Genomic DNA, 27,372 nt, shown 5'->3' with positions numbered 1-27,372 from the left:
CCACAAGGTGTTTCAGATGGTTCACAAGTGTTCAGCGGGAAAGCGACAGTGGCGTGATCTGGTCCATATCTGAGCCCTGTAAAGCTTGTAAATAAAAAAATTAATAAAGTGAAAAATAAGCAAATGGAGAGATAAACCTACTCTGTTATCTGGAGTCACTATCAAGGGTAAGCAGGTGGCTTGAAGATGTGCTGAAGCAAATTTCTCATTTCGCAGGAGACTGCGCAACATTCATGTGCTGTTGGGGTCAGCAGGTTGCTAGTGGGGGACGATATGACACCGATGTCATGTACTGTATGTGTGCACACAATCAGGACAGTCACACAGCAGTTATTAGGATTAATGTTATTTTACACAAGAGTGTCAAGTTTTAACTGGAAAAAGAAAAAACACCATGTCTGTCTTTTACATTTCCCTGGAAGATGATGAATAATGTCAAAATCTAACTGAACATATTAAAATTGTATTTCAAATCAAATTAGATGTAAAAGGGGCATTATTGGAGTTCAATGTAAATGGGTGTTTGCTTTTCCACTCAAACTTCATCATCATAAAAGTACAGGAGCTGAAGCTAATTTTCCAAGGTAACATTTTTCCATAGTTTCATGGTGAAGAATGACTTTATCTTAATAACATAGGTAATATATGAGTTTTTTTAATTCAAATAGAGATTTTTGTGATTTTAAAACGGTGAACCCTAGATATCAACTAACTTTTTCTGTGTCTTCCTGGGGGTGTTTTTACCAAGTGTTGCTACACTTTTTAAAAGGTTCCCCCCTCCCAAAGCAAAGTTACACGGGGGTACTAATTCTAACAGAAGCGCTATTAGAATGAGTCAACTTGTGAAAATAAGTACCACCCTCCCATTTTCCATTCCTAGCCATTAACTGTTTTTAGTCAACCAAAAACTCTTTCACAGTGTGGCTCAGTTACAGTGGTAGACTTCAATCTTGAAGTTGGTGGATTCAATTCTCAAGTAATTTTAGACTAGATTTATTATTCAGGTAATTTTATGAATCATTTTCCCATCCAAATTATGTCAAATGTAGCTGAAATTGCCAAATTAGACACTGCAGATGCAACTAAATAGCCTGTATAGGTTTATTTTGGTGCAAAAATAAAATAAAATTCCACCAAAGCAGTGGTCCCCGATTTGCTTCTTGGTTATAATGGTGGTCCCTTGGACAAAACACTTGTAGAAAGGTTAAGTGTGTGCACTTATATTCTGTTCTAAATCATTTATGGATAGTATATTAAATTAAAAAAGGTGTAGCCTGCTATATATGTATGTAGACTGCATCTCGCTGTTTCTCATATTGATTACTTCATTTAGCTTTCATGAACAGCATCTGCCATAGTAACTTTACATTTATTCAATAATTTTTGATAGGGTGTTCCCAATGTATATGGCGGGTCACGATACTGTCAATTACATGAATAAAAGAAAAAAGTAGAGTAATCTTCCAGCAAGCTGACCAAGACGCTTGCAAGTTTACACCTGTGCGGTGGAGAGCAGCTGCTGCCTGTGAGGTGCATGAATCCACGCCAAAAGGGAAAAGAGGATTTGGAGAGGATCACCGTTATGATCGAGGGAGGGACTACATGTGTGTATAATATTCCTGCTCCTTTCCCGCCGGGACTCGCTCGGAGCAGGTAGAGCATCTCTCAAGTCTCTCAAGTGTGCAGCTTCCAAACTTCTTTCAACACGTTCGGTAAGGTGTGATTGTTTTTTCCATCTGCATTTTAATAGCCACTGTTTACCGGAGAAGAAAGTCACGTGATCGGTATTATTTTGGGACCTGATTCATCTCACTAAAAGTGTCCGGTTTAAAGTTCCTTGTCAGTTTTTTATTTTTTTCTTGAAGCGCGTTTTTTTTTTTTTTTTTTTTGACATTGCAAATAGCGACATGTCGCGTCGGCATTTAATCTAAAGTACAACTTGAACTATTTGCTCTATTTTAGATTCATACGGGTGCAACGCAGTTCTGTAGGGGAAAAAAAGGGTTTTATTTGATATTATTCAATCGCCGCACCTCATGTGCGTCATGCAAATTAAAGCCACAAGGTGTAGCATGTGTTTGAATTAGATGTGAGAAGTGATTTGGGCATTGTTCTCTAAAGTGACGCATTAAGTGACTCCTATTCAACATCTGGAAGTGTTGAGCGCTTTCACCATTCCTCAATGTACCAACTGCTGTCAAAGCACACGTGGCAATGCGCCTTTACAGTACTTTTTTTTTTCTTTTCTGTGTGTGAGGGAGATGAGCTGTTATCCACGTGTACCATATTGCGTGTTTTCCTTTCCAGCCTTGATATTTGATGGTTCTTCGAGTAAGCAGTGTTACAAATGAAAGCAAATTTCGTGGGAGGAGAGAAAGCCTCAAATGAGAGGAGGTTCTAAACAAGTAGGTTATGCAAAGAGAGTGGAGTGATGTGAAGTTGATGATTTATTTGATTGATAGTTGATTGATTTATGAGTTGTTGATTTATTTATTCATATGTAGTATACTTTTAGAGCACATTGTACGTAATACAGTTGCTACAGTTGGAGTCTTTGCTCGCCAATCTTCCACAATATACTGTAGAGTCAAATCCACTCAGCACTTGTAAAATATTGTAAATGATCAGTCATAAATAGCATAAATTAATTTATTATTATTATTATTATTATTATTATTATTATTATTATTATTATTATTATTATTATTATTATTATTATTATGGCAATATATAATTTCAGTGCAATCATTACAGCCGTTCAGTCAGGAGATAGGGGTTTGAATCTTCATTTACAAATGTTTGCATAATGTTCCCATGCACGTAAAAATGTGGAAGCTAAATTGTCTTTGGGTATTAATGTGAGTGTGGATAGTTGTTTGTGTATTAACCAGTCGCCTGTCCAGGGTTTACCTGAACTAGATAGACCAGTTATCTGAATGAATGAATGAATAAATAAATAAATAAATAAATAAATAAATAAATAAATAAATAAATAAATAAATAAATTCATTGGTGGATCAAGCACATTTCTAATACAACAAATTGACAACAGGCAGCAAAAATCAGCACGGTGGTCTGATTTTTAGCACATCCGGCTTCCCTGTTAAGAATGTTTGGTTACAAATCCTTACCTCAACCTTCTTGTGTAGTTTGCATGTTCTCCAAATGCATGTGTGGGGTTTTCTTCAGGTACTTTCACAAATCCTCGAAAAGCATTTGCATGTTAAGTCAACTGAACCTAAATTGGTCATCTAGACTGTCCATATATGAACAGGGTTCACCCTCGCGCCAACCCAAAGTCACCTGGGATTGGTTCCAGCATACTTTTGTAAGCATACGCGACATATCGATGGTTCTTTCAATATTTATAGCATCCATGCTTAACTGGGAAAAGGAAATTCATCATCAAACCATAAACTGCCTTTCATGCAGTTTTTCCATCTCTAATTCGTATGCTGCTTATATGCTTGACAGTATGGGTCTATCCTAGTGGGTTTCGAGAAACATGGACTACACAATGGACCAGTCACCAGTCAACCACAGGACAAGTGTAAACAGCTCTCTTAGAAGAAAATCATACAGTGTTATGTGAATTGTGAACCACTACATTACCAGTGGGATTAGGATTTCTTCTTAACAAGGGAAAAACAGCTGATTGCACAAATCCCTTGTCTACTTGTTCCCACCTCCCACCCTTATCTCTCATCGTTGCTCATACAACACACACACACGCACACACATGCACACGCACACACACGCACCACACACAAAGTGTAAACATTATGTGATTGATGGCTCGCCTCACACTGCTTCATCCGTTGCCGTGTTGATCCCTTCAACAGGCCCAGCTTCTGCTGTCCACAGTGTCCACGATGAGTTACTACGTGGATCCAGTTTCTTCCTATCCAGCCCTTCACCCCTGTGACCGTCTGGCCGCGATGGTAAGACCCCCAACTCCCTTCTCCTCTCATAAATTACCCCAGACTACCTACCACACAGCCAGCTGGGAGTGTGAGGACATTATTTGCCAGAATGTGATCTGATGTGTATGTTTTCTACACTGGATTCCATAATTATTTTCCCGGTTCTTTCTCGTGTATGGTGGCGTTCACTTTCTCCGCACATGCTGTACTTAATGATTTTGTCAAAGATTTTTTTCATTGTCCCCACACGCGCTTCTTTCTGTGTTACACAATCACCCTGCACCAACATGTACTTCTCTTTTTGGCGCTCGTGGGGAGACCGAGGAGCCTCCGACCTTGAACTAACTAGGCCAATTGAAGTCGGAGCATCTCTGCCACCGCTCCGCTCATCCACTGTACTGGATGCAGGTCTTTCCAAATAATACGGAGTTAGAAGTAGCAGGGAACATTGGGATTCCTGGCAGGTGAGCGTTTGAAGGGTGGAGGCCAAGGAGCAACAACACAAATGCCTCCATTTGTATGCAGCGCTTCAGTGCATTAGGATAAGAGACGGAGGTTATATGCTAATGGGAACCCCACACTCGCCTGATAGAAAACATAGAAGGTTACCGCATCGCAAGTCCTAATTGGCTCAGGTGGCAATGCTCGCCTTTGGAATTGAGGCGCTTGCATATGAGGGCAGACTTGGTCAGAAGGTGAGTGCAGCGCGAACTTATTTGAATGGATGAGAATCATCAAAAGACATTTGTTGTTTCAGCGTCTCTCAGTAGCCTGATGAACATTCAGTACAATTATTTTGTGTTGATATTACATTATTCATAACTAATGATCTCCCTGGACCAGGGCCAACGTTTGTTGGCAAGGGCCAAATTGGATTTTTATAATGGTAATTTGTAGTGAGGTTAAAAAAGCAGAAAAATATGTATGAAGTTTTCTTATATCATAAAGTACAATACAATACAGCTTTATTTATAAAGCACATGTTACAAAAGCTGCATCTGTAACAAAAAATGATAAAAGTAAAGCCCTCATTTTAATTTTGTTTTATTTATGAATCATTTACTTATAATTCTTTTTAAATATTATAACTTTAATTTAACCTTAAAATAACTATTTATCTAATAAAACATACGTGTCCATGCGTTTTACATTTTAAAAAATGTTATTATTTGTAATATATTAATTTACCAATTATTGAATGAGCTACTAAATGAATTAAATATAAATACAAAATTAAATAATACTTCATTTTTTAACCAGCCAATTTGGAGGAAAGAATGGATGTAACAAATACGTACATGTTCAGTGGGAAAGATTAAAGAACACAGAAGGCTGGATGTTGTCCCAGCCGTACGTTACTCACCACTTCTCAAGACAGTGATTGAGCTTCTTAATCTAGCAATGTAGCGGGTACCCATCCCCACCCCTTACCCAACATTCGTCAAATCCCTACCTCTGAGGTTATGAGGGGATGTAGCTCAGTGGAAGAGTGCTTGCTTTGCATGTATGAGGTCTTGGTTCAATCCCCAGCATCTTCACATTATAGTGAAGTTCCCAGTTGTGAAATTAATATAGTAGAGTTCTGCTCTCATCATCTTTCTTACACAAGAATGCCTGAATGAAGAGTTATAAACATTCAAGTTTGGAGGTTTCAGCCAGCATCGCAAAAGACCAGAGCAATGAAATTGCAAAATTATCCTAGTGACCTCATTCTTCCCAAGTTTAGTTGTTAGTCATTATTCATTATAAGAAATAAAGAAAATATTTAATCAATTTAAAGGGTGTAAGAGGTTGAAATGTAATTTTAGCATAAATGCCTCTGTGAGCGCAACGTGAGTGGCGTCATGGCTGGTCCATCAATATTACTGACCAAATGTAACTGTTTGTGGAGGACGTATTATTAAAATGGTTTATTAGTTATACGTTTTTTTTTTTTTAGGTTTTCAATAAAAAATAACAAGCTGATAATGTGAATGCTAACTGTTATTCAGTGGCACAAACAAACACATATTTGTTTCACCCCCTTCATTTTACAAATTACAAAGCAGCCTATGCATTTGAAGGTAATGTGTTATCTCAACTCCTCTCTCACATCCATCCATCATCATGTGGGCTTTCATGCATTCTAACTTTCCCTGTTCGCTGACTGCACTGATAGGAGACAGTCCCATCCCACTCAGACATAAAGGCTCTCATAAATTGCCCCACCATCCTCCTCTCTGGTAGCCATCCATAAAACCGGTCAGCTACTGATAAACGCTACAGTGCTTGTACAGTGGACGCTTATCAGATTGTCAGTCACTCTGTCAGCTAGTCGAAGTTGTATGCACAACAATGATGCATTGGCTGGGGATGTACATATATCTTCACTATGGCCGATTAATTATTTGATTTCTAAAAACTGCCATGATAACTTCCTGCAATTAGATATTAGTTATGTTCACTATATCAGAAAAACATATCTAAATGCTCCCAAGCCCTTCGAGATGTTATTTATGCTGTCAAATGACATATTTGACATACAATTGACAATTAATATTTTGGCCACAGGAACATTTCCCCTTTTAGACTACGTATTGTGTTTTTAGACTACTATAAGCAATATTGTAGACATTTAGTTTCCAGGCTAATTTATCAGTCCCAAAACAAGACCTTGTGAAGCAATTAGTATTTTCAAGCGGTCCAGGAACCTTAAGCTCAGTCTGCAATGCCTATACCAAATTTACCATACCAGATTTGAACCTCTTATTTACAGAAACTAGCAGTTGTGTGGGGGGAAATTGTATTGTGTGTGTCCTATAGTTGAGGCTCAGAAATATTGTTATCTTGAACGATTAGGAGAATAAGCATTGTTGCCACTTTTTCCAACTGAGCAAGAAGGTCTCAGATTTGCAGGAGCTGTTCTCATCCCAATACCTTCAAACTCAGCCGTGAACAGGTCCAGTGAGAGCTGAAAATCACCGCTTGAGACGGACGCCACCAAACGGGTCACCATCAGTACCTCGTGTGCACTTAGAAATTCTGTCCATGAACGTTGCAAAAAAAAAGAAATAGATAATGTTATTAACATTTGTATTTGGTGTGCCCATTTTTTGGGGCCATCATGTATGACCAAGTCAACATAGCAAATTCAGAAAAAAAAATCTTAAAAAGGATTAGACACAACTCTCAGCTCTTAGAGCTTGTTTGTGTTAAATATAAAATTGCCTTGTTTCTATTTTAATCAGTGTTCGCTTTTGTGGGAAAATAGTTTTCTTTCTGTTCTCATTTCATTCAAACAGCAACTCCAACAATATCTATTGAGGTTTTTTGTTTGTTGACCAATGCGGGTTTAGATAATGCTAAAAATGTTAAAGTGGCAATCTGTCACTATCTCTTATATCCACAAAGAATTTCATATCTCTCCTACTCTGTTGTCAAATCTTGACTTCCCCTCAGTGCGGCCTCTTATGTTTCTGTGATAAGCTTCATAAACAATGTGGTGAAGATAAACTGCCACGCCGCAAAACACAATAAATAACTGTATCACCCTGTGTCTTGTTTGCACCCAGAGGCAGAGCGGAGGTGTTGCCATTGGCCCCCAGTTGCATCTCCCTGCGGTGGTCCAACCACAGCAGCAGTACTACCCCTCACAGCCCTTCTACCCTCATGATGTGCCCCTGCAGGAGGTCCCCAATGGGCACGACATGTGTCCCACAGGTAAGAACCAGAAACATTCAAGACCACACATAAGAGTCTATAAAAAGAAAAGAACATTGGTGCCAATCCAGCTTCAACAGATGCCGGCAGCAGCGTCATAATTGACGATTGCTGGATAAACAAACTACTGTTAGCGGTATCATTTACATAGAATCTTTACGGTGCTACGGCACCGACCCAATTTGGTACCGGTACCAAAAAGTATCGGTCCACGGTAATCATAAGCATGATCTCTACTCATAACCTTCAACCGGTCGAGTCCCAGTCAAGACGTTTCGCATGCAAATGTAAGTTCAGACCATCCTTTTGTCCAAAGTCAACCACTCACCCATGACCTTAATCTGCTATAGAAAATAGATGCATAGGGCACAATATCAGAATCGGCCACTAGTATGATTGACTGTACTCTTTTTTCCACACAACCACTTCGACTATTAATGTGATACTTCTCCAACAACTGATTATCATTATCCATATCAAGGCATAATGAAAAACAAAACACTGCATCCCAATATAAGAGTGACACTTCTGATTCTCTGGAAATTAGCACTACAACAACATACAACATTTAAAAGACTGTTTTGGAATTACAACAGCGTTTGATGTTTTGGCAAAAAACAAAACTAAAATAAAACCCACCAGCATCTGGTTCAAGTTAGGGAAACATTGCAGCCACCATAACACTCAGCAAATGCAATGATGCTGCATATCAAAGTCAAAGAAAAGCAATCTCAATCGTCTCGTTAAATAAATCACACTCATGGTTTGACTCGATGCATGTGGTTTTACACCGAATATGAGCAATGTTCACTGGTCACGGAGCTATCTAAAAACACACTTGAAGACATTTGAAAAAAAAAAAAAAGCTTTCAAAGCACAGGCCACAAGCTTTTCAAATGGTGATTTCTTGCTTCATCAAGACTTATCATCATCACCATCATCACATGAGAGGCTAAATGTCATTTAAAAATGTCACTGAAGACATCTTAGTCAAATATATTTTGTTTATCATGAAGAGTTTGTACTAAAGTTACCTTCGTCAACGAGCTTGTTTGGTTTGTGTTAGAAGTGTAGATTAAAAGTTCATATGATTCTCTACGCATAATTTTATTGAAGGCAGGGGCATGCCCCAAGACATCATCAATTATAGTTTGACCTTAGACGAAAATAGGGATGATGTGAAAAATACGCCAGTGATATCTGTGTAATCGTTCAGGGTCAAACTAAGAATGTACGATGTTAGATGATGGTCATGATGGTAAAATTACAGTTTTTCTCACAATATTATAACATTTATCACAGAAAATTGTGAGTTTATACTTGTTTTATTTTACCCGTTTCTTTAAAAGTAAAAGTTCTCATAATTTTACAATTCGCAAGCAAATGATTTTTTCTTATTAATACGATTTTATTCTTGAAAGATTATGACCCAACATTAAAATATTTATGTATGTAAAATCATAACTGTTTAAAAAACAAATATCACATAAGATTCAGTTTTTATTGTTTCACATATTATGATTTGTTAGGCTTGACTGATTGTTTTACTAATCTTAAGTTAGTTTGTCATTCATGTAAACAATTCCAAAAAGAGAAAAACGAGGTGAGTGCCGCTATAGCTTAAAAACATTGAATGTGAAGTCATGAGGCAAAAACTCACACTTAACAGATGCGCTTCAAATTTGATTGGCAAAAAGTGAATAAAAAGCATCAGAGAAGCTGAGGCACTCTGTCGCGGGAGAGTTTGTTGCCAACACGTTTCAACTCAGTCTTCATCAGGGCAAAAACAGATTTGCCTTCTACTTACTATGACAACACGCGCTACTCACACAATAGCTCCTTGTTGATTAACAAGTCAAAGCAAACGAATGACTGTCTTACGATTACTGGAATCCTGACCCATTTTTACCCTTTGGTGTTGTTATTATCATTTTTATCAGTGCCACGTGCTCGCAGTGTCGTTCCGCACGTGTTGTTGGTGACATTAAACCGCAGGGCATTGTCTTTACTAGAAAACCGGCACCCCCAACCTCTCCCTCACCCCCTCCTTTTTGTTGGATTTTTCCATGTCGTTTTTTTCTTTTATCATGAGTATTTTATTTTAAACTGGAACATTCTTTCCAGCGCTTTTGACTCTGGCCTCTTCCCATCCTCAAGCGAGATTAATGTTAGCAGCCTGGGACGCACGCCACAGCGTTAGTGTAGGGCAGCTGGGGTGCTTTCTCCTGTCACCTCCCTTGGCTGGATGAAGGGGGTAGGACAGAGAAAGGGGGGGGGGGCAGAGTGAGGGAGGGCAGAGTGTGGCCATCGTTTTCCCAAGCTTCTGGTTTGGTCTCTTGAGAAGTGTGTGCATACATGTTTGTGTGTGTGTTTGATAGAGAATCAGGATTTGATGGGATTCGCTGCTGTTGCCAGAGACACACTCCTTTGCAACCTCACTTCATTGCTCCCAGTGCTAAAGCGTTGACATAAACATTGCTAAGTGGAAAAAAATGACCCTGCTATGACCTGTATTTTTTTTTGGTGGGGGGGGTCGTCGTGCTTCTAAATCCTCCACCATGTTCATAGCATGACGCACTTTATAATGCCACATAGTGATATTGTTACAAAACGTTTTGCGCTTATCTACGTAGGCTTCTGTATTTTGGACCACCTGTTCATTGATATAATAACTGTTACTAACTACCAAAATGTAATATGCTATATACTACGGCATTACTCTTGAATGGCTAACTGAATTAGGTAGGAAAAGTGTAAGAATATTGTCTCAGACTAATGCAAGCAATTAAAAATTAATCCAACGGGTACGTATGTAGTATGTTTGAGTGTAAACTCATTCAAGGTACCATTTGAAAACATCAAGCTTCTTAGTAATGTGCAGATATTGATTTACTGTTGCAGTCTTCTCTTGCACACTCCTGATGTTCCTCTAGCTTTGTACCTTGTCGTTGCTAAATTTTGTTCTGTTTTATTGGATGATGCTGATGCAGCATCTAGAAAAAGAATGGCCAAATTAACTATAACTTATTGCAGAAGCATGAACACAATGAAAATTGTAAAAACTGTTCAGCAGACACTGAATCAACCTTCTGCCATGGCCATCTAAGTGTATTCTCACATCTTGTAAAACATTGTAGGAGAAAATCAGATGTTGTTTTTATGGCAAAAGGGGGTTTACACAAAAAAGTAACATCAGAGGTGCCACCATTTGTGGCACACACGATTTGGTGCAAATAATTATTTTTTTATGTGGTATTTTTCCCACTGGATAAATGAACTTTAATTAGAAGTTTGAGCTTCCTCCTTTTTATTTATCATTATTTATTTTTTTTTCAAATTTTTGTCCAATTTTATTATTATCTTTATTGAATTTATTAGTAGCTGAATAATACATATTAATTCTGGGTGTCAATAATTATGGTGTATAGTGGCATATTTGAAGCAGTAATTGACAGAAGAATGAATATAAAAAATGAAAGTAGCAAAAATTCCTAAATTTCCTCAGAAGGCCGATTCCCCGTCTTGGAGACTAAATGGAGAGCTGTTAAAGTGACATGTTGATTGTATGAGAAAGAGTCCAGAGCAGATGTTGGATGCAAGGGGACCATCACATGTTTGGCCCAGAGCCCAATGTCACGCACTGTGCTTCTTGACAGGCTACAGCCATGCCATGGTCATGTTTACACTGACCCAGCACCATAATACACACACACTTTCAGACACTCGCGCTGCTGTAAACCTTCCTTCTAAAAACTCTCACTGTGCATGTACTGTACATGTGTGTGTGTATGTGAGGGGCTCCGTATTCCAACATCTGCAATTCCGACCCTGATTCACTCCTGCAGTGGATGTACTGTAGACGCAGATTCATTCATTAAATTCCCACCATGCACTCTGGTGAGTTTTGGATTACAGCATCCTCCCATTCAGCAAAGTGTGCACGGTCACACACACACACGCACACACACACATTAACTCTTTAGCACCTCTGAGTTCAGTGTACATTTAAACATGTCCTTCCATTTAGTCCAAGCAGCTGTGATCTGGCTCTCAGGGACCATTGGCCTGTGTTTTATTTGATGTGATTTGACAGCTGGACACTTGGAAGGGTGGGTGGGGGTTTGGGAGTTGGTGGTTTGGGAAGTAATGGGGGGGGGTCACATGGTGGAAAGTAAGAAGTGAGTGGGCGGGATGGAGGTTGTACTGAGAGGACAGATAAGAGGAAGGAAAGTCACAGGAGCGGGATTGGCGATTGTGGTGGGAGAAGAGTTGAGTGGGCGAGAAGCAGGGGGGCGATATGTGGAGTGCTGCAGGGAAAGATTGGGGGCGGGTGGGGGGTTGCTTTGAGGGGCACGTCCACACGGGTGCAGGCCGATTTTTTATTCCTCCAAGTAAACAAGGGGCCTGCGGGGGTCTTGTGGGGGTTATGGGAAAGGAGGAAACAGTGATGCTAATCAGACCAGCGCACACTTCCCCCCTCCAACAATAAAACAAAACAAGAGTGCAAACACGGAAAAGCAACAGACAACTGCGGAGGAATGTGCTGCATAGCTGCTGTGCTCCCATTATCACTTGACAGAGGTCACAGGTGTTAAGCCAGAAAGTACACGTAACATGTGACAGGTTAACTGCATTTTATATATTAACGAACATCAAGGGGCATAATGGCAATGGCTTGCTTGGCTTTTTTGCCCTCTGTACATATACAGCTTGGGAACATGCAGTACTTACAGTACAAGGTCCCTCAGAGTCTAATTGTCCTGTGGCTACATGAGCTTGAAGGACACAAACAAACTCCACTAAGTTTATTGTTTGTGCGATGATTTAATGTACATACAATATGTGCCTGGACTGAATGCACATAACTTGTTTGAGTATTTCTCTTTATTGCAGTAGAATAGGTTGAATAGGTCAGTATGCATACATCTAATTTGTATCTTGATTCAGCCATTTGCAAGCTGAGGTACAAAGTTGACTATTTGGGATAAAGGTGTATTTTACGAGAAAAATCACTGGTGTGATGATAATATTGTGAAACACATCATGAGAGCAATGCTATTTATGAGAATAAGGATGTATGAAATACAAAAAACAAGGTGAGAACAATAAGATAAAGTTATAAAATATAAATTCTATGAAACTAAAGCTGTATTCTTATGATAATCTAAAAAAATCACATTACAAGAATAAGATCAAACTGACAATAGAAGAGAGAAAAGATAATTTTATAAGAATGTCCAATATCATGGAGAATAAATATGTAATCTCAATAAAGAAAAAAGTCATAATATGAGAAAAAATACAATTATTTTACAAATATATATTGTAGTTCACTTTGTACAAGTATATACTGTACATCGAAAGAAATTGTACTGATAATCATTTTACAAAAAATATCGCCGTCATTTTGAAATAACTAATTAATAATTTTACAATGAAATGTCAGCATTTTTCTTAACAAAATTACTTTATTAGATGAAAAGTGATCATTTTATGAGAAAAAATTAATAAAAAAACAACAATTTTTTTACGTGTTCTTATAACATTATGACTGTTTTTCTCATTTTAAGTCATTATATAATGCAAATAAAGGAATGATTGCAGAAAAAGTCTTGCAATGAATGCCAATACTAGAGGTCAGGGGTCAAACTGAGAACTTAATATTTCAGTGATCGCTCTCATCCAAAGCGTCAGCCAAACAGTGAAACTTCCCCTTCTTTGAGTTCTGTGGGTTATATTTCTACAAAGCATTTGTGAGTTCCTCTTGTTAGCACAATGGCTAATTGCACACCGCTGGAGAACATACAGTATCAAAAGACTTGCTGACGTTGACTGTTATGCATTTATTTGAGGCAAGGTATTTCTTCAATGACTGCCGATTATGAAATTGCCTACCCATAGCGCTGCCACAGAGACACTGAATAGCAATCACAAATATTCTACTGTTTTGCTGTTTCAGTGTCTGCATGCGTATATGCGTGACACAGCATGGTTTGCGGTGAGCTGCATAAGAATGAGTGACTGATTGATTATGTACTCAATGCCACCTAGTCACAAATGTCGTTTGTGCATTGTCAGGCATGTTCTAAGTATGGATTATTATTTTGACTAAGCCAATTCTTCACATTTGCTTTGTATTGATACAGAAAAAAAAATCATGCAATGCCACTGGAAATTCAAAAATTCTAACTCATAATCAAATGTTACTTTCTGTTGTGGTTAAATAGTAGCACATGATTAAAAACAAGTAGTTTTTGGGAGCAAGATGTTTTCAGCAAGGACTGATGAATAAAGCTAGAGTTGCTGTCACCGTCTTGCGTGTGTCTCCTCCCGCCAATCTGCAACCTTCATTCATTCAATGTGAACCAAATTAAAGCCACAGACTGATGCATTTTCCCTTCAGCTGCTCCAGCAGAGCTTTATCTGAGAGCATGTCGGCAACGTTATGGGGTAGGTGGAGGGAGTGAGGGAGAGAGGGGGCGGGACGGCGAGAGGGAGGTCTGGGAGATAAAAAGACTCGGAGGGGGGTGGGGATAATTGAATTATCTGCACAATGGAGTGATGGGGGGCACGTGGTGCCGCTAATGGAGGAAGAGATGTCCTTTTTAGCGAAGCTAATTGTTCAGAAAAGGCTTTATTCAGGGGTCTCCTCTACTTCCCCAGTGCACTTACGCTGCACACACACACACAAACTGAGCAGACTGTGGTATGCTGAGGCACAGGGGAAAAAGGCACAAGAGCGCATTAAAAACCATTGCAAAGTCACACACGCACACGAAAATAAACCCACTTTAAGTTATGTTGTGAGTCAGCCAGCTAAGCCTTAGATCTCAGCAGGGGGGGCATCAAGCCTGTGGCACCTTCAGACAGCATCAACCACTGATAGAGCTGCCACAGAGCCACCAGACAGCAGCCACAAAGATCCTACTGTTTTACTGTTTGACTGTCTGCGCCCTGCTTGCGTGTGCGTGTGTGTCCATCACCCATCTGCGCCGGCGTTGAGCCGCCTGAGAATGAGTGACTGATTGATTGCATGCTAAACGCCTATTCACACAGAGTGTGCATTGTCAGACACGTTCTTCGCATTGATTTGTATTTGGACTGAGCTGTCGTTTTACATTTTGATACGACCAATGCAGACAAAAACATCCATAGGGCGTCGCTACTCGAAATAAACAAGCCAAGTCAGACGGACGGGATTCGTCTGACGGGAAAACATTCGGTTGGCAGCCGTATGCATTGCCACAAATTGAATAACCTTTCAGTAAAGTCTAGTAAAAGGAGCACGTGCCGCATTTGGAGAATATAGACGTGCAGATGTGCTAGAAATAATGCAACATCAGCTCGATGTGCTGTGCTGCGATGCCAGTCAGCTGTCAAAACCATGGCAACGGCATTAAGCAATAGAAGAAATAATAACATACTCTCAAGATTTCTATTCTCAAATGTTCTCAGTGAACCTTTCAGGTTATTTATAGTATACGCCAACTTACAATACCTTTGTCAAAGCAGGAAATGACACCATAACTTGCAACAATGGTTGTTTTTTCACTTTGTTCAATGCAATGTTTAACAATGACACTGAATGTGTGATGTGTGCAGTTGATCAGATTTCATGGCTATCTTTGTGATCATGTGATGATTTTCTTTCCATAAAAACAAGCTGGACAGAACTCATCGTTGTTGAGATCAGCCATTTTGTCAGGCAGCCAAGCAGCACAGTTTGGTTATGGTTTGAAACCGTAAGCCCTGTGTAACCATTTATGTGGTTTTCCCCTATGATAAAAGTTAACACCTTGTGCTGTATCCTGTTTAATTTATTCCCTTGATTTAATTGCCTAATTATGTACTGTCTCGCTGGTATGCTATGATGTCACAGCATTTAGACACAGGCTTGTCTACATACCCGCGCCTGGGTGTGTAGGCAAGCCCCATCAGGTTTACCGATCTAATCTGTACTGAACTGCACCGCTTCGTCGAAACACGGCTTATGTACCGAAAGTCATGTGACATAATTGTGACATGCCATGTGCCGGTGACTTTAGTAAAGAAGAGAAACATATTTAGAATTCTTTGGGCTTGACATGCTATTGTTTATAGCAGGACTAAGTCATTGAAATTTTCTGTTGCATGTCCCTCTCTCAGTTCTTTCATTTATTGTAGACAACGATGCTTTTACTGGAGTTACAGACCATACAGAAACCCACCAATGGAACCGATAAGTGATACTCAAACTCATCAAATGCCTACCATGTGCTCCTAGAATCTTCACTTGAGTTCATGCACTTTTTTCTTGTTTAACTTTGCAAACAATGTAAGATATACTAAACAAGTGAGACAAATAGAGCAATGCCAGATTCGAGTAGCACCAGCAAAGTTATTAGTGACCAGCATCGTAAAAACTGTACCCCAAGGCACCAAAGGACATAGGCTGTCCTTTTAAAACATAGAAGGGAGGGAGTTCATTAACAGAAAACAAAGATGTCAACTCAGAAAGACTGACTGACTAAAGATGAAGTAGACGGCAATGTATCCGTCCCACCCCCTCATCTCCCAGTCCACTCTCCCCCTCTTCACCCCCCTGGTGAGGCTACTCCCCTCACCACAGAACCCACCAGCACTCTTCCCAAACGAGCCTCCTATCAGAGCACTGAAACCTGACCCAGGCCTGCTAATGGAACCGGTGAAGTAACGCTGGTTTGAAAATCCATATGTGATCAATATCCTCGGCTCCTCTGCCTCCATCCATAGCATCCCATTTAGAAACACACGCATGCAGTCTTATTGATGTTCATATGCCTTAAGATGAAGTACAAACAAGGTTGTTCATGATGAGGGCAAATTGGAGAAGAGGCTTTTATTTCAGGGGAAAGAAAGAATGTGTTTTTGCCTTACTTCCAGTGTTTCTGGAGACAGGCTTTTGCTCACAGGAGAAGAAAAAATTACTGCTCTTTTCTGCAATCTTCCAGTTGCCATGGAAGGCGTTTCTTAATACTAGTGGTTAGCTGAAACTGCACTGTTTCTCTTTTCTTCTTCTGTGACAGAAAAAAAAACGTGATTTGATTTCCAGGAAGCCATGCATGGTCTTGATTATTGTAGATAAGAAAGTACCCCACCAAAAAAGAAATGAGCGTTGGAACATACATCGTTGTCTTGCGCAAACTGATTTTCGTTGATTATTTATGGTGAGAGAGGCCCTTCTTAGATTAGTTTCAGTGTTAGTATGTCAAATTTGTTTGAAAAGCCATGCAGTATTCATGTTTCTTATTTCTGCCAGTAGTTCACCCTGCATGCTATATTTGTCCTATATTTTAAAATGTCCTCATTTTCCCTCGCAAAAACAAGGGACTGTTTGTTGAGCTAAAACTATTTTTTTTTTCTGTAATTGCTACGAATTTACAATAAATCTGATGAGGACACGCGCCGTTTCTGTGAGCACCTTCTTCAAACAAAATTATATGGATAGCTTCTACAAAACCATATCTTCAAATGAAGCCTCACTTTGAGAAACCATCCAGAATATTTTCCAATCATTTAATGTTAATCACACGTTGTATTTATAGTGGTTTGCTTAGTCATAGAAAATATGCTGCGAAAGAAGTGATGATGCAGCTATTGGCTGTCATACTTGCACAGTCATTGTCTGGCAAGTTAATTTCTATATATAGAGGAAAAAACTAAAAGTACACTTAAACCTCATTTTAAAGTCAAACTCTTGTACATTTCATTACACTTTATGTAAACTGAATATTAAACAGTACACAGAAAACCTAAATATGTCTGGTTTATGCTATTTGGACTAATAGTAACAGAAAATATATTGGGTGAGATCTATACTTATTTTTTCAAACCTGCTTCAATCTTTGTATGGTAAAATGTTATGTACATACTACTATACTTGTTTTGCATACTTTGCACGGTACTGTTGTCTTGGATAAAGATTGTTCTTTATTATTTATTTGAGAAATTGTTGCCACATCTGACTTCAAAACAGACGTAATCATTTTCTCCCAACAAATTCAGTGAAGATAATGAAACATTTTTGATGAATATCATTCGTTACACTTCGGCTTTTTAAGTCTTAACTGGAGCATGGCCGAGTTTGGTCTGGAAATGAGAATAGTTCAACTGAACTACTATTATGCGGATGTTGGTTAACTTTAATTTATGTTAAACTTGCATTTATAATTACCCAATCCCTAGAAGTGCACATTTCAAACCATACTCTCCGGGACTAAACAGCTCAAACAGCCTCTGATTACTGTTTTTTTCCACTCTCTTGTTCTAGAGAACATCCCTATGAAACATCTGTAACATCATTTTCGGGAACGTGTTCGTGACGATTTTAATGGGTTGTACACTCAGTGTGTGCGCGCGCCGCGTGTGTGCGTGTGGTGCGCTTGTAATTGAATTGTGAATCAACTGGCACGCTAGCCCACCTTCCTCCTCCTCCTCGTCCTCCTCCTCCCGCCTCAACCCCGCCAAGCACCGCCCATTTCAGCTGTCGTTGTTCTATCAATGCAACGCCCCTCGTCAGGGGCAGAGCGGAAGAAATGAGTGTGTGTGAGTGAGTGTGTGAGAAAGAACGAGGAAAAAAGGGAGTGTGGGCAGACGTTGTGCCGGGAGAAAGAAAGCCAAGTTTGGAAGTGACAGAAAGCAGAATTTTGCTCGAGTTTTTGAGACTTAGAAAGAGGTTCCATTCAAAGTGAGCGGCGCGCGCCAGATTCCCTCCCCAATATTGAGTGATCGGAGCGGCTAAATTAGAAGCGACCCTCTGCTCTGATGATCATGACGGCAGCTGTCGATATGAAGCCGACGTTGACAATCATAAAGACTGAAAAAATGGACGGTGAGTAGAGCTGTAGAAGTTTTTTTTGTATTATATATGTGCGTGTCGTGCGGCTGGTGCTCAGCTCCCGTACATCAGTAATTCATTCGTTTAGCGCTAATTACAACGGGAGACATGACGTTCAGATTTCAGTGTCGAGGTTGCTCAATGTGGTACATCACTTTAAAAAAATGCAATCACGCCTGCGGATTTGACTGTGATGCAATCTTATGATACCTTGCTTGCTTCTGCTTTATGATTGAATGAATCATATTGTGATCTGGGACGTGAAACCGTGATGCAACAGTGAGAAAAGTTAGCACTTCCATTTGACGTCTCCGTAGTAACTAAGTTCTTTTCCAAGGCCATGTGTTTGCCTTTATTTTCAGCTCGTGTTCTACTCTCGCTTTGATCTCAATCTATCTCCATGTTTATCTCCATCTTAACTCTCATCCTTGACCCCGCCAAGGCTGCTGTCAGCAAGGGAGGCTTGACCGTCCCCTCCATCCCTCCCACCTTTCAGTAACCCCCTTCACTGCTTGACTTTTTGAGGCAGGCTGAGGTGATGAATCTGCAGTGTTGAGGTTTGCCTCTCTGCTGACCCGGCTTGCCTGGAACTCTTGGCTTTCTCCAGGGGCAATCCGGGGCTCATCCAGGGGAAGACCACAACTGTTGTCAGCTGGGTTTTAAGCCTTGTGGGTTCATTCATTGTGTGTGTTTATTTTGAGGTATATTATTTGCACTTAGCAGCCATTTTTAACCCATCGTGCCTTAGCAGCTCAGCTCTTGTTTGTGTGCATCATGGAAAGTTGCGCTTGACTTATCACACTAACCACTATCTTATTGTCAGTACCTGTGCAGAGCAGAGCAGCACACAGATGTGATGGTGTTAAAACTGTGGACGTTATCTCGCAAAACCAACTCATGGTTACTCAACCCTTGACATGCACACATACACAATACTGTCTTAAATTCAAACTAAGACGCACAAGTTCAAACTGTAAATACATCCTGCTCAGTTCAAGACCAATAGACCTAAATTTTGCAAGCAGAAGAAGGAAGAAGCCTAAAAATATAAAGACTGCCTTGTCCCCAGCACATCATTTCAAGTTAGCTCATTTTACCAACTTAAGAACAAATTCTCATTGATGGAGGTAATAACTTAAAACATACCCTTTTTGGATCGATAAAGGGCCTTGTTCTGTGGCCACCTGGTTTTCCAGAACACCTGCAAATGCTGCATGTCCATAACTCTAATAAGCTAAAGTGGTTCATAAGCTAATGTGTTGTAATATATTTTTATTCCTTTATGTGACAAGTGTGAAGTTTCAGTTTAGCCAAGGTCACTGAGCTCTCTCCAGGGGAGGTAACTCACAAACCGTTAGGGTCAAAGGTGTGTCCAATGAAGGCCAACATTCCATTGGGTTTGTATTCCTCCATTGAGTGTTCATGTCATCGATTCCTCGAGAAGAAACATCACAAGAGGGGAGTTCTAATTCAGCAGTTTCAAAATGCTTTATGCTTTACAGTGGAACATTTGAGGTCAAACACAATTTGTTCCCCAACACTGGTAAACTTCCACTTTGTTCCTATTGCGCCAGATAATAATAAAAACTGAATGAAACCATTTAAGTGTCAAACTGCCGCCATCACAAAAATGTTATCATTTGTACGTGCAATGCTTTAAGTCACATTTGATTGTCCTTAAATTGCATAGAAATATAAACTTGCGTTCATTGCCAATTAATAAATACTCTGCCTTATCCTTAAATCATGACAGCTGGAAGAGAGGGAGTTATTTTCAAGTCTCCATGCATCAAACTTCTATTAAAAGTTAAAAATAGTACATATTTAATATGCAAGGCTGCTTCTCCGTTGAATTTCTTACTGTCAAATCAGCTTGTTTTACAGTGTACATTCCACCCCCCAATTATTAATCGACTTCTGCCATATTTATTGAGCAGCCAGTACAAACACATTTTTTGCTTTTCTACATCACAATAAATTCAATATATGACACTGTATTAATCATCACACTTTTCCTCTTAGCCCTCAATGGTCCCCTTCTGTCGTGGCGTTACACATCACACAACAATCCTATAGCCAGTCCTTAGAGCAGGGGTGAACAATAAATTTTCCAAAGTGGTCTTGTGAGAACTGTTTGTCAAGGGCTATACCAACAAACTTACCGTACTTCAACTGTTTTCCATATACATACATTTAAGCCTTAAATTGTCCGGTTTTAACAAGCTGCTGAAATACAAATTTTAGTTGTAAATTGTTGAAATCACATTAATACATGGTATTTAATCAGCATTCACTGAAGTCATGTCAAGAATGTGAACAAATAACCAATTCATAGTTGGGGCTCCCAAATCATTCGATAGATTGATGATGGCTAAATGGGACGTATAATAAGTGACATATGAACATTTTAACGCCCACTATGTAAACATTCTATAAAACTGTTGATATTTCAGAGAATAACTCCCACACAGGTGCACATCAAAATAAAAGTAAATTAAAGCACTTTTAAAATGAAAACATAGCCTATAGTGCATTTCATTTTGACTTCATAAGTAATGTGAGGACCAGTCAGACATTGTGGATGGGCCAGATGTGGCCCGCGCTCCGTAATTTGTCAAGATCGACCTTCCATTGTCACCGAGCTGAAAACTTGTTTGACGTTATCATGGACTGTGATTCAAACTGAATTTTCCTACAAATTTTACAGATTGCAAATTCCTCTGCAGTCATAACACAGGTCTAAGGTCTTCCAGTTTAAAATATCTTGGATTTCTTAATTGTCTGATTTTCTCAAGTCAATCCCAGTTTTCAGTGAGTTGAAATCATCTGTTGTCTTGGTTAGGCATTAAGGTCAGGGTTTAGCGACTGACAGGAATGTTCCCGTTGATCAGGCGTCATGCGTTGTGGCAAAGAGGAGGAGGAGTTCAAACTGCAAACATTTAGCTGATCAAAACACTATGTTGTATAGTCAGTGACATTCCCACTGGTCATCTGGTGAGTTATTTTACGACATCCTGATTGTTTTGATGTGACGTTTGAACATAAAACCAGGCGGTGCCATGGCCAAGAGAAATTCACCAGAGCGCTGTATTGTGCAAGATTCCGTTTTGCTTTTGTGTCTTTGTGTCAGCACTTTTTGTAGCGTGCGCTGTGTAATATATGCCATCGTTAGTGTACACGGCTGCCTGGCAGCTGTGCAAACATTGTTTGGCCGATCAGGATTTTGCTCGATGTGGACCGTCAATCATTCGAACCAATTAAAGCAGGCAGGTCCATGTTTTTTTTTTTTTTCATTATTGTGTGTGCTACAGTATGTCTAACTGGGAACTAAATGGTTCACTGAATCAAAACCTTTTGTAGGTCAGTATGTCCCCTTTATGTGCATGTGTCACCCTCAATCAATATGTTGATCAGGCAGCAAAGTCAGTTAGTTGAGTGGGAAGGGTGTAGTGATGTAAGAGAGCCTTAAACATTGATGTTATAATTACATGAGACAACTCTTGTTCTGTATACTAGTACATAGTGACAGACTGAATGATTACGAAGTATAAAAATAATATAAATTCATGCAGATGAAAATCGAAAATGATTTCCATGATGGCACACCTTTCTTTTTATGCAGTTCAATGATGCCGATGTGTGACATAGAATTGGAATTTCCGTCATTACTTCCTTATTCAGCCTGTCATCTGCCGCGTTAGCCGTATAAACGTGTAATCATTACACTGAGTGGGCCCTATCGCAAAGTTTCCCTCGCGATTACAAGCCTTAATCATTGCTTATAAAACTTAGTCATAAAGCAAGGCGTGTTACGCCAGCAGTCTGCTAAATAGCAAGCATATGGTGTAAGCTCGGGGAAGGGGCTGTGGGCGGTGAAAGAGCCAAAACCTTGCAAGGTGTGGCCAACTAACGGTTGTGACAGCTTATCAATATGCAAAAAAAGTTGAGGTGAGAAGTGTCTGCCTGGACTTCAACAACCTGTCTTTTTACTCACGTTGCACAACTGAGGCACAAGCATGAAGAGAAAATATGTGCCTTGGCAGACAAAATGAAATGAGCTTTTGTAACTCTTTCCAATGGTTTCCACACCCCACCCACTCAATCAACTCTCTTCCCCAGTGTTCCTCGGACTCCTTCAGTTTCACATCACATTCATGCGGTATCTCCTCCGTGCTTTGTCTCCTCGCCAGACGTTTCTACCAATTAGTACCTGAGTCACGGCACTTAACTTCTGCCTCCCAGCATCCATCGCAATGGGAATATCAAATTTCGGCCAACATAGGTGACAGGTCTATGACTTGTCTAGTTACGACGTTTACCCAACATGTAAGATTTTGCTGTTGCTGCTCCATAGCTTCACATTGTCTTGTTGATGTGCCACATGTGAAAGATCATTTTGGCACGATAGAAAACGGAAACAAACGGCAAATCCGAATGTTTCTGTTGAAAGAACGGTCATAGCATATTATCGTCGGAGAGGAATGTTTGTATGGCATGTCCCGTCTCCCTTTGTCTGACGTTGACTTTGATACACTCCGTCAATGCGCAAGTGTAGGTTACACTTAGATACGTTTGAATGAGATAAGTGACGCATTTCAAGTGAGATGTGAGTTCACTTGAACGAATTGTTCATTTTATCGCTGGTCTGTATTGTAAATTGTTCAGCTAATATCACTCCTACCCTGCTGGTATGGCGGCGTAAACAAATGCATACGTGGATCAGTCATGTGACATTCAGAGGACTATTGAGGCACATTGGATCCTATAATATAAGTCTTCTTTAAGTGTCAGCCCACTGTCAAGGAAGACAGCTGGTTTCGCCACTTGGGGCCCATGTTCCTCATTCTGTTCGATATACAAGTTCCAGATTTTCTTCGCTTGTTTTCTCTTTTCCAAGTGCTTTCTGCACAACACCTACTTACGCAGTTGGCAAGCTTTTTGGCAGAAGGTGAGCAAATGGGCTACAACTGTTGATACCTCCCTTTAGCATCAGAGGTGTATTGAATGAATGGGTGCCAAAGTAAACCTGATAAAGAAGGGCATGTTTGTGTGGGTGGCTGTCCGGTTAACGTTTTGCTGCCTCATGTTTAGGTGGGTGTAGTGGAGTAGATGAAAAATATTTTCTCAGATATATGAAGGGTTAGGGTTAGGGTTAGGGTTAGACAACATTTTGTCTAATTACGTCACATACCAAAGTACATCGGATCCTGTAAATGCCAATGAAGACAATTCAAAAGACACAAAGTAGAGACACTATAGCCGTTAAATTGTAATATGTTCACTATGTGTTGTTTTTTTCCACGATTAATGACTGATCGTACATACTGGGGAATACTCAGAATCATTTTATGCATGAAAAGAAAAGCCTCAGGATTCTAAGGAATCCTCATGTGTTTGTTTAGTGCATATTTATATGGTCAGTTGGTCACGTTGTGAGTCAACAGCCAACAATTTGGCATGACATGTCATTTGGTCTCATTATGACCAGTCACATTGGTGGTGTGACGCTAATGTTAAATCCCCTTCCCCTAACACGCACTTTGATGTGATGAGTCAGACAACGAGAAGCAGATTTTATCATCAATGATAACTTCAAATCAAACCCATCTAGGATTGCAAAACACTGAGTAGTAAATTTCCACTAATCCGACGGACTTGTTTTGGAAACTTTTCTGAGCTCAGCTGCTTAGTTTCAAGAAAACTCAAATGTGTCTTAAAGCAAGGCAAACTGAGAGATGTTGCCAGATGTTTTAATGCTCTTAATACTCACAGAGTCTACACCAAGCCTAAAATAGAAAAGTCGTTCATCATCTGGTACTGGAGCAATTTTGCTATTGAGGCTACTCGTCATTTTTGGTCACATTAGAGGAATATAAGAAAGCTGGGTGCCATACATTAGTGATTGTAAAACTGAGGAGGAATGTTAAGCATGTGGGATGAAAACATTGTAGTATGGGGGAGACATTTATTTATCAAGTATCCATCTGCAGTCTGTGGTTTGCCTCCTGCACATACATACTTTCCCACCACTAGGACTAGGGTCTCGTTTTTTTTACAGACCCACAAAAAACAGCTGGAAGTTACATATTTAGAAATATACTTTGATTCTAAAGACATTTTCGCTGTGTATTTGACCAAATTGTTTTTATTTTGCCGAAACAATATGTTGTTTTAGAGATGGCAATCTTACTTTAAATGTTCTGAACTCTTTTCTTGGTAACTGTTGTATTAATTAATCACCATGACGCGCTACTTTGGTTGAACAACGCATTACTTGATTTATGATGCAATTAAACAGTGTTTGGCATAATTCTTCAGTTAAGTGAACAACTGATGTGTACGTATCACTAATTTACAGCAGCAGTCGTTGTATGACAAGGGAAAAAATGAATATCTAATATTAAAGTTGACTCTAATTTGCAACCTGTTTAATTTTCTTCCTCAAGCAATGGTCCACCGATTGTTGATAATGTGACTGTCCCAAATAATATGGTCTTACATAAGAGACCTGGTTGCAGAATGTATCAGTTTGGATGAAAAAATGGGCCATGTTTTGTGGAAGAAATTGCAACACTCACAGTAAACTGTTTGTCAGATGTGTGGTTTGTTTGGTTTAATGCCCAAACAGTCCCCCCAGAGTATCCCCTGTTTGTTTACATCAAAGATGGAGCCTGTACTTGAACCACCTGCATTCTCCAGTGGAACGCTTGGTCAGTCTAATTTTTCCCTGCCTAGTGTGGGAATATTCCTTGGTAGGATCCAAAATCTTGAATTCAGTAGCAGCATTGGTAGCGGTATGGGATGGTCAGCTTCGTCAGGTGTTTGACCTTAAAATAACACAATTTCACAACGTTTCAAAAAAAAAAATATGACGTCTCTTAAAACTGTATTAAAAACATCAAATAGTAGCTGACAAGAACCTTGACCATCCACCCATAAAATTTATAGCTGACAAATGACAGATGTTGCACCCTGTGGTTGTGTTCTAACTGAAGAAAATACATTTTGGTGATATATTGCAAAAAGCGTGTTACTGAAACTTGAGGCACACCGAAACCACAGTCCTTTTCACACTTTGGAAACTCAGAATGCTGCTCATAAGAAGGATTTGCAAGCTAACTGGCAGCCAAATCATGCTGAAAGTGTTTAGTTTCCCCACTTACCACAAAGAAAAAGTACCATCAAAATACTGGTGAAAAGATGTTCAGCGTCTCTGAGGGCTAAGGGCTGGGAGATAAGCAGAAACAGTAGCACTAGCACATCATACGCTAATGTGATTTGAGAGACTTATGGAGAGGAAATAGAAGGAATCGTGTGGCCGCTGTGCTGTATTAGTCTCACTTATTGTCTACTTCAGTAGCCGCCGTGTCTGTGGTAGTGATGATGCGGGACAACTCCAGTTTCATTGCCAATGACAAATGTCAGCAGGAGTGGCTTCACACCGCACAGCCTTCCATACACCACCACAGGCTTGTGCTCCAACAGGGCAGCCAAAATACAGTGGTTGCTGTCTAAGAATAAAACTACAGTTTCAGCATCATAGTCTGTGCAGGAGGGCTGGTCCTGGTTTGTGTAGCGGATATGGCCAACACTGTCCTTGCGTTAGGAGCAGTCTAGCCTTCACGTTGGTTAGAGCTGCTTCGGCGCTTCTATTCCTGGTCTTTGGAACTGAGATGGAAATCCAAACAGCCGTCTGAACAAGCAGCCCTCTCAAAACCAGACTGCCATGCTGCCCTCTTGCTCCACTGCCGCCAAGAGCCGACACTTCATCGCTCTGAATGGGCTCCCTTCATTTCTGTTGGGTCTGTGAGCCCATGGTTTCAAACCAAGGGTTCTGATAAGATCTCCATCAAAGGTTCTCCCAGATACAACTGTCACCCCTGGTCAGCTGTGGGTAGATGCCCATGCTTTAAAGTGCCAATTGTAAGACCCTCCCCCGCCCCCTGGCTTTAACTGGAACTAGATGCATGTTTTGTGGGATATTCGCAAACACCTTAGTGGTGGATCTTAAGTATCTGACCTTTACCTGAACCCACAACTTGCCCGATTACCCAAAGGAGGTGAACAGCCACAGGAAATTGACTCTTAAGATGTTTTTCTAAAGACCAAGGAGCAAAGTTTCTAATTTATTTTTTTTAATTCCCCACGTCTGCTTCTCATACCGACCCGCAGCCATTCACAGAATCAACTCTGCAGGGCTAATTATAGCTCAGTTGGATGATAATAAGCATATTGTCCCATTGTGTTGCCTTAAGTTGCATGCGATGGTTGTATTATTGCATCACAAAAGTGGAGACTGCAGTTTAGTCAGGCTTTATGAATGAAACGAGTCTCCAACAGAGCCTGGGAGATGGCACAGATCCCACAGTGATGTCACACCAGAGACACTAAAAATGAGGGAGCCTTGTGAGACCTCCCGTTCATGAGATCATATTACAGGCTGGTGATTCATCCCCCATACTTAGCGGTCCAGAAGCACCTACCTCCTCAGGATGTTCCTTGGGTATCCTATTCAACCCTGCCCTGCTGTATACTCTTTTTGAAGAAAAGACTGCAAAGAGCTCAAGGTCACATCTGTCTGGTGCTCAGGCTTATTTATTCCAGAAGTTGATGTTTGTCATTCAGGTCTTTCCAAAACTTTTGCTGGTTGTTGGGAATGGGCTTGGATGAAAAGCCTGCAACTTTCAAGGTGCACAGCATGTTTGTGAGACTCCTTTTGTGAAAACAGCACAGTCAGCAGCCTGTCCATTATTCAGAGAGGTGTGGTTAATCAATGCCTAAACAACTGATTCACTTCTCCGAATAGACAAGATATAAAATAAATTATTCTATATGTTCTACAATGTATTTTCCACATTGGGTCTCGACAGTGCCACTCCTGCAGTTGCAAGCTAA

The 27,372-nt window shown here is 40.0% G+C and overlaps 1 protein-coding gene across 2 annotated transcripts in view; it reads left to right on the top strand.

Annotated features, from left to right (window-relative positions):
* Positions 1-1,637: 1,637 nt before the first annotated feature.
* The window catches only part of ets1 (ETS proto-oncogene 1, transcription factor), a 39,148-nt gene continuing 13,413 nt past the window's right edge, over positions 1,638-27,372 (top strand). The window contains exons 1-3 of one of the 2 annotated variants that reach the window (XM_088381277.1): positions 1,638-1,712; positions 3,843-3,941; positions 7,475-7,622. In XM_088381277.1, coding sequence (XP_088237403.1) covers positions 3,873-3,941; positions 7,475-7,622 — 217 coding nt within the window. In that variant the 5' untranslated portion in view covers positions 1,638-1,712; positions 3,843-3,872. Of the gene's footprint in view, positions 1,713-3,842; positions 3,942-7,474; positions 7,623-18,155; positions 18,472-27,372 lie in introns of those variants that run through there. The other variant, XM_088381278.1, reaches the window with a different exon arrangement.

Source organism: Syngnathus floridae, chromosome 7 (genome assembly GCF_059516105.1).
Source record: "Syngnathus floridae isolate MCC-2025c chromosome 7, RoL_Sflo_1.0, whole genome shotgun sequence".
In the NCBI taxonomy this organism is placed as follows: domain Eukaryota; kingdom Metazoa; phylum Chordata; class Actinopteri; order Syngnathiformes; family Syngnathidae; genus Syngnathus; species Syngnathus floridae.
The sequence above is the reverse complement of the archived record's forward strand: the minus strand, read 5'-3'. Positions and strand labels throughout refer to the sequence as shown.